This window comes from Apis mellifera, linkage group LG11 (genome assembly GCF_003254395.2).
Source record: "Apis mellifera strain DH4 linkage group LG11, Amel_HAv3.1, whole genome shotgun sequence".
In the NCBI taxonomy this organism is placed as follows: Eukaryota; Metazoa; Arthropoda; class Insecta; order Hymenoptera; family Apidae; genus Apis; species Apis mellifera.
This window is the reverse complement of record NC_037648.1, coordinates 9,533,015-9,549,689: the sequence shown is the minus strand read 5'-3', so window position 1 is coordinate 9,549,689 and position 16,675 is coordinate 9,533,015. Positions and strand designations below refer to the sequence as shown.

Here is a 16,675-nt window from a genome sequence, read left to right as displayed (position 1 = left end):
ATGTTTAAAAACAGTTTGTTAGACTGTGTAACACACGTGTGTGGATCGTTTTAGAACAATTCGTTGTGGAAAATTTATCGATGTAATCTCTGTGTATATTCTTGCTCTTTCTTTCTCTCTCTCTTTTTTTTTTGATTGAACATTCAGAAAATGTTGTAAGTTAATTTTTATTTTATCAATTTCAAAATAAAACGATGAAATAATAAAATTGAAAAAAAAAAGAATGTTGCGTTTTACATGGTAAAAAGAGATAAAAGAAAATGTACAATGAGATTACATTTTTTTTTTAATTGGTTGGCGTTATTTTCCAAATTTTATTGAAATTTTATTTCGTTTTAAATAAAATTGAGAAGAGGAGGGAGAGGATAATAAACGGAGTGAGATACTGAATGAAATTAAAAAAAATTATTTAATATGGTGAAATGAAATAAAAGTAAATGTGCAATGAGATTATATATTTGCTTTTTAATTGTTTCGTATTATTTTCGAAACGGAGAATTTATCTTGAAAATATATATCGTATTAATTAATTCGCGGGAAAATTACCAAAAATGTAAATAAAATATGCTTGAATATTTCGAATTAATTTTCGTTGGAAATAGGAAATTTTTCCCCCCCGTCAGAATAAAAGGATTCCACTTTTCGATCTCGCTTGTAGAAAAAGGAGAATTGTATTAATCGTTTATATTATTTATTTTCCAGGCGAAGGGGGACAATATTTTCGCGTGAGGCCGAGAAACAGCTCTGTCCAGGAAGGCCGTGACGTAACAATATCTTGCGAAGTTGGAAACAGAGTTGGGATCGTGCAGTGGGTGAAAGATGGCTTCGCCTATGTCATACAATCGAGTAAGTAAATCGATCCTCTCTTCTATCTATGCTTCTCTCACCTAAACCGTGAATCAGAATCTCTCTCTCTCTTTTCATATATTTGACACGAATAAAAGATAAAATTAATCGACGAGTCGCTCGATGAAGATACAGATACATTGAAAAAAAGAAAATTCGAATCAAATGATAATTCTTTCGAATAACAAACGAGCCACCCCGACGATGACCGAAATAAGTCAATCGTTTTTTTAATTACCACGTCAATCTACACGAATCTAACAATCTCCTCTATTAACGTTCGTCTCGATTTCGCGCAATTATCAACTTTCTCTTACTCAGTTAGAAGGAAGATAAAGTAAAAGTGGAGATTGGACGCCGAGGGGATAAGAAAACCCACTCATCCACCCTCCTTCCGCGTCTACGTCGTAGTAGAATCTTTTGAAACTTCGTTTCGAGGTAACTTCATCTCGCTCGTTCATTAAAACAGGCCATTAGTAACCACGACGTAAATGGAGCAGAACTATCTTAATGTCTCTTGCACGTTCTGTCATTTTTCCACCCTCCCTTTCTCTCTATCTCTGGGGAGTGGGGACGACTTAATACTCTAAACGTGTACCGATGTACCCTTTTTTTTTCTCTCTTTCTCTCGAAAAAAATGTCGTCGACGAAAGCCTTCATCCTCCTTCATCGTCAGTGTCACACCGGGTATTATTTGATTCTCTCGGCGTGATCCTCTCGCACACACTGGAAAAGGGGTGTAATTAGAGGTTTCGACTATCGAAACTCTTTATTAACCACCCTTTTCTTCCCTCAACTCGCGCTCGTCAAACGTGTGCCCTAAATTTTCGAAACTGCACGTGTGCATGTGGATCAGGAGGGGGAGATGGGGAGGATGAACAAAGCTCGAAACAGTCATTAGGAGAATTGCTAGGCGGCGAAAATGACGGTTCAGACGGAGTTAAAAATAGGGTAATGATATTTTGGAAAATGTTGTAATATAAATTTTGCAATTTTTTTAAAATAGAGGGAGGGAAAGGGAGGTTTAATTAATCTAAAGTGTAGGAATGTTATATTTTGAAAGGTGTAATAAGTTATATTAGGGGTCGAAAGTATTCGATACAAAGTTGAAGCACGATTAATAAAAATATTCTAAAAGATTAAATGATGGAATATTGTATCCATATGTTTATATTTGTAAATATGTTATTTGAAATATTGCAGAGATTCTGTTTGGAGATTTATTGAGGAAGATAAATCGTAGTAAGGGAAAGGGGAAGATACAAGACACACTAACGATACAATATTAAAACAAAAATAGAGAGAAATCGCAGGAAAAAACGTGGGAAACGAATGTTACGCCAATTTTGTTCCTGATTAAATTTGTTAGAATTATATATTAACATTGCTTTGATGTTTCTTTCTTCTTCTTTTTTTCTTTTTTACTAAACTTTTTATTAAATTTTTAAAATATGAAAGAAATTTTATTGTAAATTGGACGAGAAAGAGGAAACATTAATATCGAATAAAAACGTGACTTAACTGTTTTGGAAAAACAAAAAGTCAGTATCGCTCGAAGCAATTTTTGCTCGAAACAATTTTTAAAACATCGAACGCGCGAAAAATTACAGTAAGATACAGCTTCTGTCGCGTTGGTTATAAAATGTGCCTGATAGTAAATCGTCCATTTTTCACGCGCTTATTCTTTTTTTCTTCTTCTTCTTTTTCTTCCTTTCTTTCTCCTTCTCTCTTTAGGGGAGGTTCGATGCATCTTGCTTTCGCTGTGTTTTTTAATGACACGTCCATTATTTTGCTTTTGTACATAAAATCTGCATTGTTTCACGAATGGTATTCCTGATGTGCAAAATCATTAACGATCTTGTTTACAATTTTCGAATCATATATTTTATTTTCGTGAAACTTATATATATATAAAAAAAAAAAAATCTTTTCTCGATTAAAGAAAAAAGGATCGATTTTTTTCGCGATCAGAGAATTTTCTCTTTCACGATGTTTCGTTAGAAATAGGGAGGAACCCGTGGAACAGGGATTGTCAAACATCTTGCCCGTGGCAAGGTAAATTTTTGACGAAGAAAGGCAAGGTTGACAGAAGGTAATGGCCGCCATGAACCCGTGGCGTTCTATCGATTTTGCATATATCATCGCTTTTATCAAAATCCAAGTACGTAGTGCGTTCCAGTAGTTTCCATCGTGTGTCTTCGAACCTTTATATAGAAATGACATCCTCGTTTAGTTTACGATGTACCCTTTTTTCTTTTTTTTTTTTTTTTTTTTGAGTTACGACATGGTCTCTCTGGTTGACATTTTTCTTTCTTCCTTTTTTTTTGGCTTCGCTCTTATGAACGTTTGTATAATAACCATTGTTATGTTTCAAAGATATACAGTCGAGAAATTTGGAGAAGAGATTATTGGAAAATTAAATTTTTATGAAGGATACTTTATTTCAGTTTTAAAGTTTTTTTTTTTTTTTTTAATTAATTAAAGAAAGAAGAGAGAAACATTTATCGATATGATTAAAACATAAGAATAGAAAATTATTTCACGAATTAGAGAAGAAGATTAGAGAAGAAAATTATTTATAATGTATAATATTTAATGCAAGAATAAAATTGGTTTGAAAATTTTTAAATAAAGGAAGTTTTGCGCGGAAAGAAGAAAAGAGTCTGAAAGCATTTTAATAATCTTTTTTTTTTTTTTTTTTTTCTTTTTTTTCATAATTGCCTTTATACATGAATCGGGGCGAGATCAAGGATTTAAAAATAATTAGTTTTAAAGTTATAATAATAATAATGATGGAAAATCTTTGTGAAAAATGTTTAAGTTAAGGTAATACCGTTCTTCAGTTATGTATAGTTAAAACTGTATATAACAACATTTTACTATGAAAGAAGAGAAAGCTTCTGATTATTTTTCATCCTCTCTTTCTTTCGATTTAGACCTTTAACATTTTTCTTCAAACGAAATGAACACGCGTTTCGATTAAAATAAACGTAAACTCGCGACGATGTTTTTTATCATAGAAAATTATAATTTCAAGAATTGTGTAAAATTTGAAGTATAATTATATCATTTAACTTCACCATTTGAAGATCGAAATCAAAGAGGCTTAAATATTGTATAACTCTCGTCGAATTTGAATGTAATTATATTATCTGAAAATTTAAAACCATTTTATCATTCTTAAAGACAGAGATGATTTGCGAAATAATTTAATATAATTTTAATTTTACAGATGGAGAAATCGTGGGGCATCCGCGATTGAGATTAATAGGCGATCAGAGCACAGGAGTTTACAATCTTCAGATCACGCAAGCTTCTTTGACCGACGATGGGGAATATCAGTGCCAAGTTGGACCGTATTTGCGCATTAAATCGATCCGTGCCAACGCTCATCTCACCGTCATCTGTGAGTACTAATTCGCCATTTTTTTTCTTTTTGTTATATCTATACTCGCGTTATTTTCACGCTTGACTGCTCGAAACTTTTTAAACTTCGTATATATTTTTTTTAAAAATCAACGAATCAGATTCTTTTTTTTTTCTTTTTTCAATTACGATCAATTTCTTGATTTGTATATATATATATATATATATATATGTATATAAAGAATTGAATTTAGAGAAAGAAAGAAAGGAAATGAATGGAAGAACAGAGAGATTGGAAAATTTGATTTGAAAAGTTGGTCAGAGTTGGAGATTTATGCTGTAATGTAATTTTCGTGATTCCGGGAAAAAAGTTTGGGATCTTAGGAGAGAGGGGGGAAGTGTTAAATTAAAGAGCATTCTAAAGTGATTAAAAGTTTCCTTGGCTTTCTCGAAAGCTCGCTCTTTTTTTACACGAACGATCATTTTCCCGGGAAAGATCCCTTCTTTAAATAATATTTTCTTTAAAAGAACTTTTTTCTTCCGTTGCTTGTTGTTATTCGGGGAACGATTCGATAACGTTAATCTCATTCGCACTTTTTATTGAAATAAATTTTCCCCCCTCCGGAAAGTTAACAATAATGGAAAATTCTTAATATTCGAGCATAAATCTATAATAATAAATCTGTAATAAGTATAAGTCTTATAAAATTATGACAAAAATTTAGATACTTAAGGGCATCATAAATCTTTCAGGATCTCAAGATCCATAAAGTTTCAAACGAGATTATTAAAGTTCTTCTTGGATTTTCCTAAAATTTACTGTCCCTTGTGTATCCAGGAATAATCTCAGAAACACATTCGACACTCGACAATTACTTTTCAACGTAATTATCCAAAATTATAAAAGAAAAAAAATCTCACAATAAATATTAACAAAGAATCTTTTCTCTTCGAAACAATTAAACAATTCCACATCGAAAAAATTCTCGTAATAGAAGAAGACAAACTTTCAAAAGTGTATCCTCTTTCTACCTCATCCACCTTTCTTTCTTTCTCTTCTTCGCGAGAGAAAAGCAAAAGAATCAATAGTAGTGTAAGACAAGAGAGAACAAATTCGAGGAAAAACTTTCTGGAAAAGAGGTTTCTCGATCTCTCTGCTCGAGACATCGTTTTCCAAAACTCGAGCCAACTCCTCACCACAGATGTGTGTGTGTATGTGTACTCGCATCTCGAAGGTTCACGCTAATCACGGTTTACCACCCTCGTCCCAAGACTTCTCAAAGTTAAGTCTCGGCCGGGAAATGTCTTTGTTCAAAGCGGCAAGTTGACCGCATCACCGAGCAACGGTGATTGTATCGAACTTTCCGCCTAGTTCACGCCGACTATTCGAACCTCCGGATTCATCGAGGCGTTCTTAATAACGCGAGATAGGCGGCCATTGTTCCAAGAACCGCCCTGTTTTGTACGATTCGTGCCGGTGTCATGAAATTCGTGAATAGCAGGATCGAAACAAGGTAAATGTAAATGAGTTTTCCGTGTATTTGCAAATTTGATCCGTGTTTAATTTAGAATAGGTTGAGTAATTTTGTGAGTTAAGGTGCTTTTTATTCTCTCTCTCTCTCTCTCTCTCTTGATTCGCGATCTTGAGATTTGTGTTTTCTTTACGAGGGTGATTTTGTTTTATGAAAAAGGTGAAGGAAAGTAGGAAAGTTTTGGGTTTTATAGTTTCTTTTGAAAAGATTTTGGATGAAGATTTGGCTAAGTTAAATTTGATTGGCTAAATTTTAAGTTTGAGGGAGAAACTCGTAAGGAATTTTATTTTTTTTATTTTTATTCGTTGCTTTTTAGTTAAACCCTTCCACTTATTGTAGTTAATTTATGTATTTTTAAAAATAGGAGTAAATTGTTTTCATAAGAAAAGTTTCGTTAAAATTGGTGTGTAACGTGTATCAGATACACACAATTTAATTTTTTAATTCTATAAAGAAGTAGAAATAAAAAGAGACGAATGGAAATAACAAATATGAATCGAATAAGTGGAAAAAAATTATTACATGTACATCCTATTATCTTTTATTTTCATTTTTATAGTAATTTTAATTACTACACACTTAAATTCTAGGTTAAATATATTTTACCTTGGGATACCTTTGAATTTGCTCAATCTTATCTAGGCAATCTTTTAAGCAGTTCATGAAAAAAAAGAAAAAGAAAAACACACAAATAAAAATTTTATCGATAATATTTCACTTACAAACTGAACATCCGTTTACATCCGACATACCGTTTAAAATTTCCGCCTCGAAAGAAGCGAGAAGAGGAAGAGGAAGATGTAAGAAATGTCCCAAGGCGACAAGGAAGCATCTTCCTAGATCGTACCATCCCCGTGGTCGTCGCCTCTTTCAAGGCGTCTCTAGTTCCACTTTCCTCCTCCTCCTCTTCTTTTTTTTTTTTTTCTTTTTCTCCGTCTACTTCAACGCCTACGGCCACGTGCACTAAATGCAAGCAACGACGACACCCCGTGGTCAACTCGTTTCTATGCTTTGCGGAAACCACGGACTAGTTCACCACGGAAGACAAGCAGCGCCTAAGTCGACGATCAATGCTGCAATGCTTCCTTTGAAATATTAAAGCCTCGTCCTTAAATGGACGTCGTCGAAACGACAGATGTAATCGTGCCTGTTGTTATTCGTGATCGTGCAAAAAGGTGAAAGGTTTTGAATAATTTATTCCATCTTACTTAGATTGGATCAGTGAAAAGAAAATTGAACATCTGTTGGTGATGATATGTTTTGAACTTTTAGAAATTTTCTGTAAAATTTCTTCCTTTTTAACAGAAGTAGAGATAGATATAGTAGTTTTTATTTAATTCGATTCATATTTGTTATTTTTATTTTACACTCTTTTTATTTCTCTACTTCTTTATAGAATTAAAAATTTGTAATTACAGCTTATTAAGTCGAATAAATGTACAAGAGCAGAACGTTCCTCTTCGTTTTAATTAATCCCGTTTAAATTAAAAAAAAAAGTGTGTTAGACAAATTCAGAGAGTGTTGACGAAGAGTTGAAGAGTCTTTTTTTTTTTTGGTATCTCGTAGAGTTAATGAACGTTTCGCTCTTTTTTCTTTCTCCTCTCTCTCGAAACTTACCCTTTAATAAATGCAAACCTAAATTCTTAAAGGAAGAGAATCGCGGTACGTGGATGCGGATAATGATACTGTTTCGTCATTGTTAAGAAACTAAACGAAAGTTTAATGCAGGGGCGTTAACAGTAAAAACTTCCACAAAGAGATTCAAAATTTCTTTTTATCACTTCCACCTCTGTTGCATTAAACAAGTTTTACAAAGCTGGTGTAACCCGTGCTCCCGTGGTTTTTAACTTCTTCTTGTATCGTCTGACACTTTTTCAAAGAATTTAACAAAACGAAAAAGAAAAAACTCGCACGGGAACACCGAACTCGGTTAACTTAAGGTTAAGTTATTCTATTAAAAATAAGAGCAGTGCGTCATCCCCCTCGTACGTCGTGCCACGAAACGTGAAAATATACGTGGAAAAAACGAAAGTTGGGAAAATCAGCAAGCTTACCTTCATTCATTAGCATCGTGAATAAGTAAAATAAACTTGAAGTGAAAAGAAAAGAAAGAAAAAAAAAAGAAAAGACCATCTTGACGAAAAACAAGGATTTAATATAAAATTAACGAACTCACTTCCATTTATTATGGATCAAAAAGCTTAAAATGACTGGCATAAAACTTCGAGGAAAGTTAATCATTTTCGAGAAAAGAAACAACACCACTTGTTCCAACTATCTTTTCTCATGTACGATACAACGTGAAAGCATCCGAGGAGAAATTAAAATTGCAAAACGAAACTTGCCTCCGCTTGCTATTACCGCCAATAAATATTCTCTGCTATAAAAACTTTAAAGAAAATAAATCCTTCTCTCCGAAAAACAACGTTCTCTCTTCGAAGCTTCCCCTTTATACAGCGATCTTAACAATCTTAAAATGAAATATTCAACGTAAAATTAAATATCCAAAGTCAACAAAATCCATCATCCGTCCGTTGAATAAATATTCTTATAGATACGGAGGAAGAAGTAACGAATCTTACTTCCTACACCTCTTCGATACACCATCATTTCAACACGACAATATATAATACGAATCTTACAAATATCAATCTTTCACAATTTTCCCCCCCGGATATTATATTCATTCACCGATTCGAAGATTCGATATTTCGAAGATTTATCAACTCATTTCGTATACAACAACCTAATATAGAAATTCCCTTCGCTCTCCATAAACCATCCTCCTCCATAAACATTCTCCTCGACAAACTCCCCAAAGCCTGGAATAAAATAAATCATCGTCCGAGAAAGTGTAACGAAAAGTTGCACGCGAACACTTCCCGTGAGAACTATCTCGCTATACCCATGGAAAAACCGATACATCGTTACTCCCCCTCTCCCGTGTCATAAACTGTGTGATACGAGAATCCGTCTCGCGTGGCATCGACGTTTCGATACGCGGCGCTTCTGTCGTACGTGAACAGTGGAGAAATCATGGAGCACACGTAGACCCCGTAGCGTCTAGCCTCCTCTTTATAAACACGGGGTTCACGTACCCGACTCCACGGATCCGTACGTGTCCGGAAAAAAGGAGCCGAACAAAAGGAGGCGAGGAGATAAGACACGGATAGAGAGGGGGAGGGGTTCGATCGACGGAAAGTCGGGCAGGAAACTATATCACCTTTCTCCACGGATAAATATTTTATGAGATTCAATCCGGCATCCGTTTCCTCTCCAGCCACCGGTTCCTCTTTGTTTTCCTTTATCAAACCTTCCCTTCCAAAGAGTGTCTCTTTACGGTTGCGCATACGTGACTGTAAAACGATGGCCCCTCGAGAGTGTCGGATTAAGTCGGAGAATCGAAGTCGAGGGAGGAGGGATATCGGGGAAGGTTTTTTGAGAGATGCCGGGGAAACGAGAGCGGATTCGCCGTTCTCGAATGGGAAATTTATAAGAATTTAGAGAAGATGGGTAATGGGTGGCTGTTTAGCTTTCATCGAATTCCTCTCGAATCGGCCACCTCGTTTCGATCAATCATTCTCCTCATCCCCCTAACCGTTTTTCTTTCTTTCCCGAAATTTTCCACTCCCCCTCGAGTTTTTCGACGTATGAATAATTCATGGGGGGCTTTTGCAGTCAGATGTTTACGACTAATTTGCATGAATTTCAAGCAATTAATTAAGGAAGTTGGGAAGAAGTTTTTTTTTTTTTTTTCTAGAGTTAGCGAGGTAATTTACATTGAATTTCAACGTTACAAATTGATATTCTGTGTTATTCTTATGTAACCAAAATCTGGAATCATGATAAATCTCTTTTTATACTTTATTACGCGATATTAAATTAAGTATTCTTTTTTCCAAAATTGCTTAAAAAAATAATCGAGGTGGACGAAGAATTTTCACCCGTGGAGGATCAAATGATCCATAAGTTATTAAACTGGCGTAATTGAGGTTGAAAGGCGGACCGTCTTCGATCCTTTTTCCCTTCCCCTCTTGTCCATTATTGTCCCCGCGGGAATACAAAAGAAATAAGAAAGTGCGAGAGACGTGCAACAGTGAATCTTTTTCAGGGGCCGGGAAAGTATCCCGAAAAGAGTAATAAATGCCCTGCTTGCAACCTTTCGCTGTTCCTTTACTGCTAGAAAATCAGACTTGAAAGAACATTGGCCCCGTAATTGCACGTTTCTGAAAAGGAAGAGCTTTGAAGAAAGAAAAAAAAAGGAAAAAAAGGAAAAAAAAATTGACTCGGTCCGGTAACGTTGGATTTCTCCCGTTTTCGATAATGCAGTTTCACGAGTCGCTACGTTATTTGAATGATCATCATCGATCCTACTTTTCCCTCGTTTATTCTTAACAAATCGGGGACACTTTTATTCACATTTATCGAGAGGAAGCGAAATCGTACGTGGAAATTTCTGAAAAGATGGAACAAGAGTTATACAATGTTAACATCTTCCTGAGAGAAAGAAACGTTACTTTTAAAAAGATTTTGTTCAATTATATATCGTTTGGAAATCTTAATTTCAATTTTAGGTCTAATAGAAAAACAGGAAAGGATACAATAATATATAAAATACGTGTAATGATTAACACGTTTCAATGCAGAGCCAAAAAATGGAAAGGACGTTTGATTTTTGATAAACATAAAAATGTCGTGTAAAAACATATATAATGCGAAAGAATCCTCTTTGTCATCGTTCTCGTCTCTTAAAAAAAATTCATACGTTCGTCTCATCAAAGATTCGTATTAATCATCCCTCTTTCGAGAACTTCCTCCTCTCAGCACAAACGTTTTGCGTTTTTTTTAAAGGAAAAACGATTAGTAGGGAGGGAGGGAATTACGATGGAACAATACTGTTAGTGTTCGGAGAAAAAAAGATGGAAAGAAAGTTTCGTCACGCAAAGTTTGGAGTTTCTCCTCGAAGAACGCCATTTATTACAATCGCGACGCCCTCTCGAATTCGATTGTTTCAGTTACTCCACGGGTACAAGGGTGACCGAGGCGAGCTGTGAACGTTGCCAAAGGCGACAAAACCAATTACTTCCGCCCTCTACTCTCATATTCCCCCCCTGAATGAAAAGCGCAAGAACTATGGTTAGCGAGAATTACGAAAGAAGAGGGAGGGAAAAAATATGGAATCGGCCGAGCGTCATATTACACTTTTATTTCACGACACCTTGCATATTTGAATTTGGAGAAAGAGAAAAAAGTAATGGAAAAGGATAAGAAAGAGAGAGAGGGAGAGAAAAGGGTGCAAGGAGAAAATTACGTGTTGGGATTAGATAAGCTTCATTCAGATCTTCCAGTCTTTCTTCGTTTTTCTGGAATTTCAGTGAGAACGAGGACTTTTTAGATTTAATTTTATCAAGTTTCTAATTCTTGAAGCTGTGAATTTAATTGATAAATAATTGTAACTATTGATAAGAAGAGAAAGAGAGAGACAAAAGGAGAAGAAGGGAAAAATATAAAGAGGCAATTAGATACTAAAATTAATTATTTTAATTGGAGGGAAGTAGAAACAGATTCAAGGTCCATTTTAAACTTTATCAACTTTGACAGAATAATAATTGTGTTTTAATTGTAGTAATTAATTGTCAAGGATCAACGGGAAAAATAATATACAAATTTATGTGCAATTTCGAGGATTATAAATTCTCTAACCCATATATCAATAATTGAACGAAACAATTCTTTCAAATATTTTTTTCTACCCCTAAAAATTTGTCTAAAAAAAAACATGACTACGTGATAATATCGAATTAAAGAACTTTCTCCCAAAAGAAAGAAAAAGAACTCGTAAAGGAAGGGATGTTTCGAAAGCAAAACGAGGCCGAAAATATAAATAAACAAATAACGTCTGATCGTTATTTCTTCCTTTTTTTTCCTCGGGGCCGAAATTTCCTTGGAAACCCGTCGAAGCGAAAAAATCCTCGGGATAACGTCTATGCGGTAGAAACGAATCGATTCCGCCAATACACCCTCCCTTCCTCCATTTCCCCCTGTGTCCCGAAAATTGGATCAATTTCAATATTTCGAAACACGTAGCGACCGAATCCAGTCAGAAACGTTGCAACTTTTCGCGGAAACGCGCCACGCTACCTCTCTGTTTCTCTTTAATTCGCCAACTTTTCGGTTCTCGTTTCGAATTTTTCAGTCGGAATACTCGAAACAACCCCCGTGGAAAAACGTGACTCGATACGATTGCGCGATTTTTTTCTTTCTTTCTTTCTTTCTTTCTTTTCTTTCTTTTCCCTTTTTCTTTCTTTTTTCACAAAGTAATCGAGCAGAGTTCTGGACGGTATTAAGAATTAAGTTTCAATTTTCCATGGCATGGACGATTTTTCGCCACGACTTCGCTACGTTTCTCCCATCATAAAATTCGATATCCTCGAGTTTTAACAAAGTGTCAGGGAAGTTTGATCCGCTCCGGTTGAGTGAATTTTTTGTAATCCATGGCGATCGTGATACTTTTATAGTATAGTTGGATGCTTCTCGACGAAGGATTTATCAGAAATTTTGCAAGATCGTCGAATTTTTGTCTTCTTTGAATTTATTAGTCATTTTATTTATCTTGCAGATGAATTTTTTTTAAATATTATCGATAAAACATTACTTTCAATCTCGACAAATATTTCGAATGATAAAGATGGAAGACAAAATGATATAATAATAATAACGATCTAGTTTCATTATTATTATTACAATTTTCATAATTATTAACGAAAGGAAGAAAATGCTCGATAAATTTGAAACAGTTTTAAATCAATCGGAGCAATCACCGTGCGCTGTTTTAGCTCGAAAGGAGAATTAATAATAAATCAAACCCTTTAATTGTTTTCGGTTGAACCGAACGAGGATTAGCGATCGATCAGTCGGCCCTTTAATTGTTTGAATACCGACAATGAGTAGAGTAAGGTGGTTTCGCACAATTCTCGCGGGGGAATGGGATTCAATATCCATTGTGGTTTCTATGAATCTTGTTGTAGAAGATATACGGTTTAATTTTAGTGGCAATTGGTAGAATGTATACATATATATATATCGATTCGACCTATTTAGTATATATTTTATATATTTCCTATATTTCCATTTTTGTTTTCAATCGTGCAATACGTTATCAACATTCGTGCGGAAATTTATAGGATATCGCGTCGTATTTATTATAAAGGATATTGTATATTATTCGGGGAAGGATTAATGTGACTGCGTTCAAATAATATTTTTATTTTACCTTTATCGATAAAACGCGTTAATTAAGTTCGTTTCGATATTCCTGTATTTAATACGATTTATAATTCGTTTTTTTTTTCTTTTTTTTTTTTTTTTTGTTAACGTCGTACGTTTAAATTGATATTTCCATTTTATTTCGTATATAACATATTAATAAAGTTGATACATAAATCCGTGCGAATTCCGCGAAAGCGTTTATAAAAAACTAACTTTGTCCCTTTCGAAAAAGATCGAAATTTATTAATCTAAATGTTAACGTTTCGCTTATATCACGTAATAATTCAAAAGACGCGAATTTTTAATAACTCTCGTTACAAATTTTATTTACGTTTTAAATACAATTTTCGCGATAATAATTTTTCCCCCCATCGCGACTCATTGTTAATATTTCATAATTACGGGAAAATATAAACCGCAGATCTACGTATTTTGAACAACACGTGTTTTTTTTTACAACGGATTAACAAATGTTAACCAAGCGAATCCACAATCCTGTGGATTCATTATTGGTCGCTTTTTAATTTTACTCGGATTACTCGAAACCGAAATTTATAACCGTAACGAAAAATTTTTCTTATTTTTCCTCGGGTGTAACAACAAAGTTAACACAACCGATTCCCAAAACCGTCATAACCGATTCATAAATCCGCGTTTCAGATAAAATTTTTCGCCCTACTTTCGCCCCTCCTCCCCGTGGAACGAAGTTAACAAAAGTTTATCGCGCGATGGATGGCCAAATGAAATTAACGTACTCGGTTGCCTCGATCGAATAAATTCACTCGAATTGGAAGATTATAGGGAGGATAAAATAATCTGATATCTCGTTAACGGATATCACCGTTGTCGATTAACGATCGAAAGAGAGGGGGGAGGGGAGTTGTAGAGAGAGAGAGGAAAAAAAAAGGAAGAAAGAGAGAAATGAGTCTCTTGGCACGAAGATTAAGCTTAATACCGTTGAAAATGTTGGTAATCGGAAAAACAATGGAAATTGTTGGAAGCTGGGGGATGGTAACAATTCTCGAAACCGCTAAGAGTACAGGGTTTCATCTGAGGGAGCGTCGTCGTTAAGTTGGACAGATCGTTGGAAATTTCTTTGAGGGTATTTAACTTGCTTGAGAATTCTCGAGCTTTCTCCGAGCTTCGTTCTCAACGAGGCGGGACTCATTACCTTGGAATTTTCCGCGATAGAATTTGATATAATCCCGAGTTTGCACGTTGGCGCGATGCTGCTGCAACGTTTTATTTTGTTCGCGAATTGAGAACGTTCGTTGGATGTATCCCCGATTCCCGTTGTTTTAAAAATTATCAGTTTGAATTGGGAAGATGTAATAGTTTGTGGAATAATTGTTGGAAAGAAAAAGTGATTGGAAGAAATTGAATTGGAAAGATACACGTGTGGATATAATTTGAGCGATTCAGAAACGAAGAATTTGAAACTGAACGGGTTTTTAAATTGGCATAACGATGTTTGAATAATTTTTCGATTGAATAATATGAAGGAGAGGTACAGGCTTTTTTTAAAATAATTATAAAATTTGTTGGAAAAGAAAATATCATTTATTGATTTCTAAAAATGAAAAATCGTAATCGTTCGATTGAAAAATTTTGCAATAAAAAAAAGTCGTATATTTTTTCAGATCTCTAACACGAAAATCCGTGGCCATTCAAACTCTGAATCCATTATCACTATTACAAAATTTATCGTATATTTTTCGGATGAATCTCTCGTAATCCAATAATAAAAAAGAAGATATATATTTTGCAAAGATAGTTGTACACAACACATTCCATATTAATTCCACGTATCGATATTTCCAAAGGATAGAAATAAACGTTCATCGTATTAATAATTTCGAAAATAATATAATCACATCGAGTCGAAAAGAAAGAAAAAAATGGAAGATATTTTTAAAACGGAAACAGAACATGGATCGGGAGTGTGACAAAAAATTCGCACAACAACTTGTGACAACGTAACAGTCACTTGGCGTTTTTAAGAGAAGCAGAGTGGTTTTGACAAGTTTGCGCAAAAATCGCGTGACACGACGGGAAGAAATTTTCGCAATATGGCTTCGTCTCGATCCACGACATCTTGATCGCCGTCGTTTTATCGCCGAGTTACACGGCTTGGTGCGCCAATATCGAGTGTCAGGTTAATTTAAATCCCGAAACGTCTGAATCCGCAAATATTGACGGGTTAATTTTTATCGCGCGTTAATTTTTTATCGAAGTTTCTTTTTTTTTTTTTTTTTTCGATGAAACGCAAATATTTCTTCGCCGTTGCAATAGAAATACAATAACGAGATTTTTATGATGTGATGGAAAATCGTACAATTTCTTTTCGTACCAAAGATTGATAAAAGTTTAATGAAGATATAGTGAAAAAACAGTGGTGTAGATCAATGCTTTGTCGGGCGAGCGTTTCATTCCAATTTGTCAATATTGTAATAATCGTATTGTTTGATTATTTGCCCGATCGATCTAATATTTGACATAGCACGCGGAAAATTCGCGATACTCTCTCGTTCTTATTAATCGTCGACATTAATTAACAACCGTAATAATTATACATTTATCGCTGTCCTGTAACGCGTCGAACAATTCGAAATTCGCCGAAATTAACCACGAATATTATTCGAATTGAATATAAACAAAATGTACATTGTTGTACCTTTTCTTGCAAGAATAACGGGACATTTTAATAAATATATAATAATGCAACGGATAAATCGCAGAAACACGTATATACGCATTTTTTTTTTTTTATATTTTAATCTGGCAAAAATTTTCATTCGAGAAAAAAATATTTAAAATTGAAAGCAGAAGCGGAGTCGAGCAAAAACGAAGCGGTATGAAAATGGAGGAGACGGAGCAAAGCGAGAGGTAGAAAGAAGAAAAGAAAAAGAGAAGCGTAGAAAAGCAGGAAATTTCGGGGAGGGAAGAGGGGCAAAGAGAGAAAGAGAGAGAGCAAAGCGGATAGAGGCGGAACCGAGCCGAGCGGTGCAGAGAGAGAGAGGAGAGAAGCGGGACAAAGCGGAATTAAAAACAAAGGAAAGTAAAACGAAACAAAGTGAATCAGGGTAGAACATTGTGAAGCAAAGCGGAGCCAGAACAGACCAGATCGGGGCTGGGGGTTAATCCGAAACTAAACCGAGATGTGCCTAGCCGAGGCGGGCCGAGGCGGATGGTGCAAAGCAAAGAAAAACGGACCGAGTTAAAATAAGGGAAATCATTTTAATTTCGAGTTAAAACGTTTCTCGCTCGAAGCGAGAAATATTTGTAAATTCTAAAAAAAAAAAAAAAAAAATGGGGAAAAGAAATTTCAAAATTTCTGTTATCGGGAAGGAGGAAGGTAAAATTTTGGACATTTTTCTTCTCTGAATATTACAAAATCTCGCGAAGTGATCTTTAACTTTGTTTTTCTCGAGGAGACAGACTGGGAATTAAACTTTGAAAATTGTGCCGAGGAAAAAGCTTCGTCGGAAAATTATTCCTTAGAATTAGAGAATCGTTTCGAGAATTTTCAAAAGAAAAGGCACGAACAATCTCAAAAAACAGAATTGCAATAAAATCAAATTGATTCACGAATTCGAAAAATTGTGTTGAACTTTTAAAAGATATCCTGGAGACTTCTTAGAGATTCAAGATAAATCTCATAA

The 16,675-nt window shown here is 34.8% G+C and overlaps 1 protein-coding gene across 6 annotated transcripts in view; it reads left to right on the top strand.

Annotated features, from left to right (window-relative positions):
* LOC551736 (nephrin) overlaps positions 1–16,675 on the top strand; it is a 347,898-nt gene that overhangs the window by 272,439 nt on the left and 58,784 nt on the right. For all 6 annotated transcript variants that reach the window (XR_003305789.1, XM_006564356.3, XM_006564357.3 and 3 more), the window contains exons 2-3: positions 703–846; positions 4,079–4,252. Coding sequence is in view for 4 of the 6 variants with exons in the window: in XM_006564356.3 (XP_006564419.1) it covers positions 703–846; positions 4,079–4,252 (318 nt within the window). In the remaining 2 variants the exon portion in view is untranslated. The remainder of the gene's footprint in view (positions 1–702; positions 847–4,078; positions 4,253–16,675) is intronic.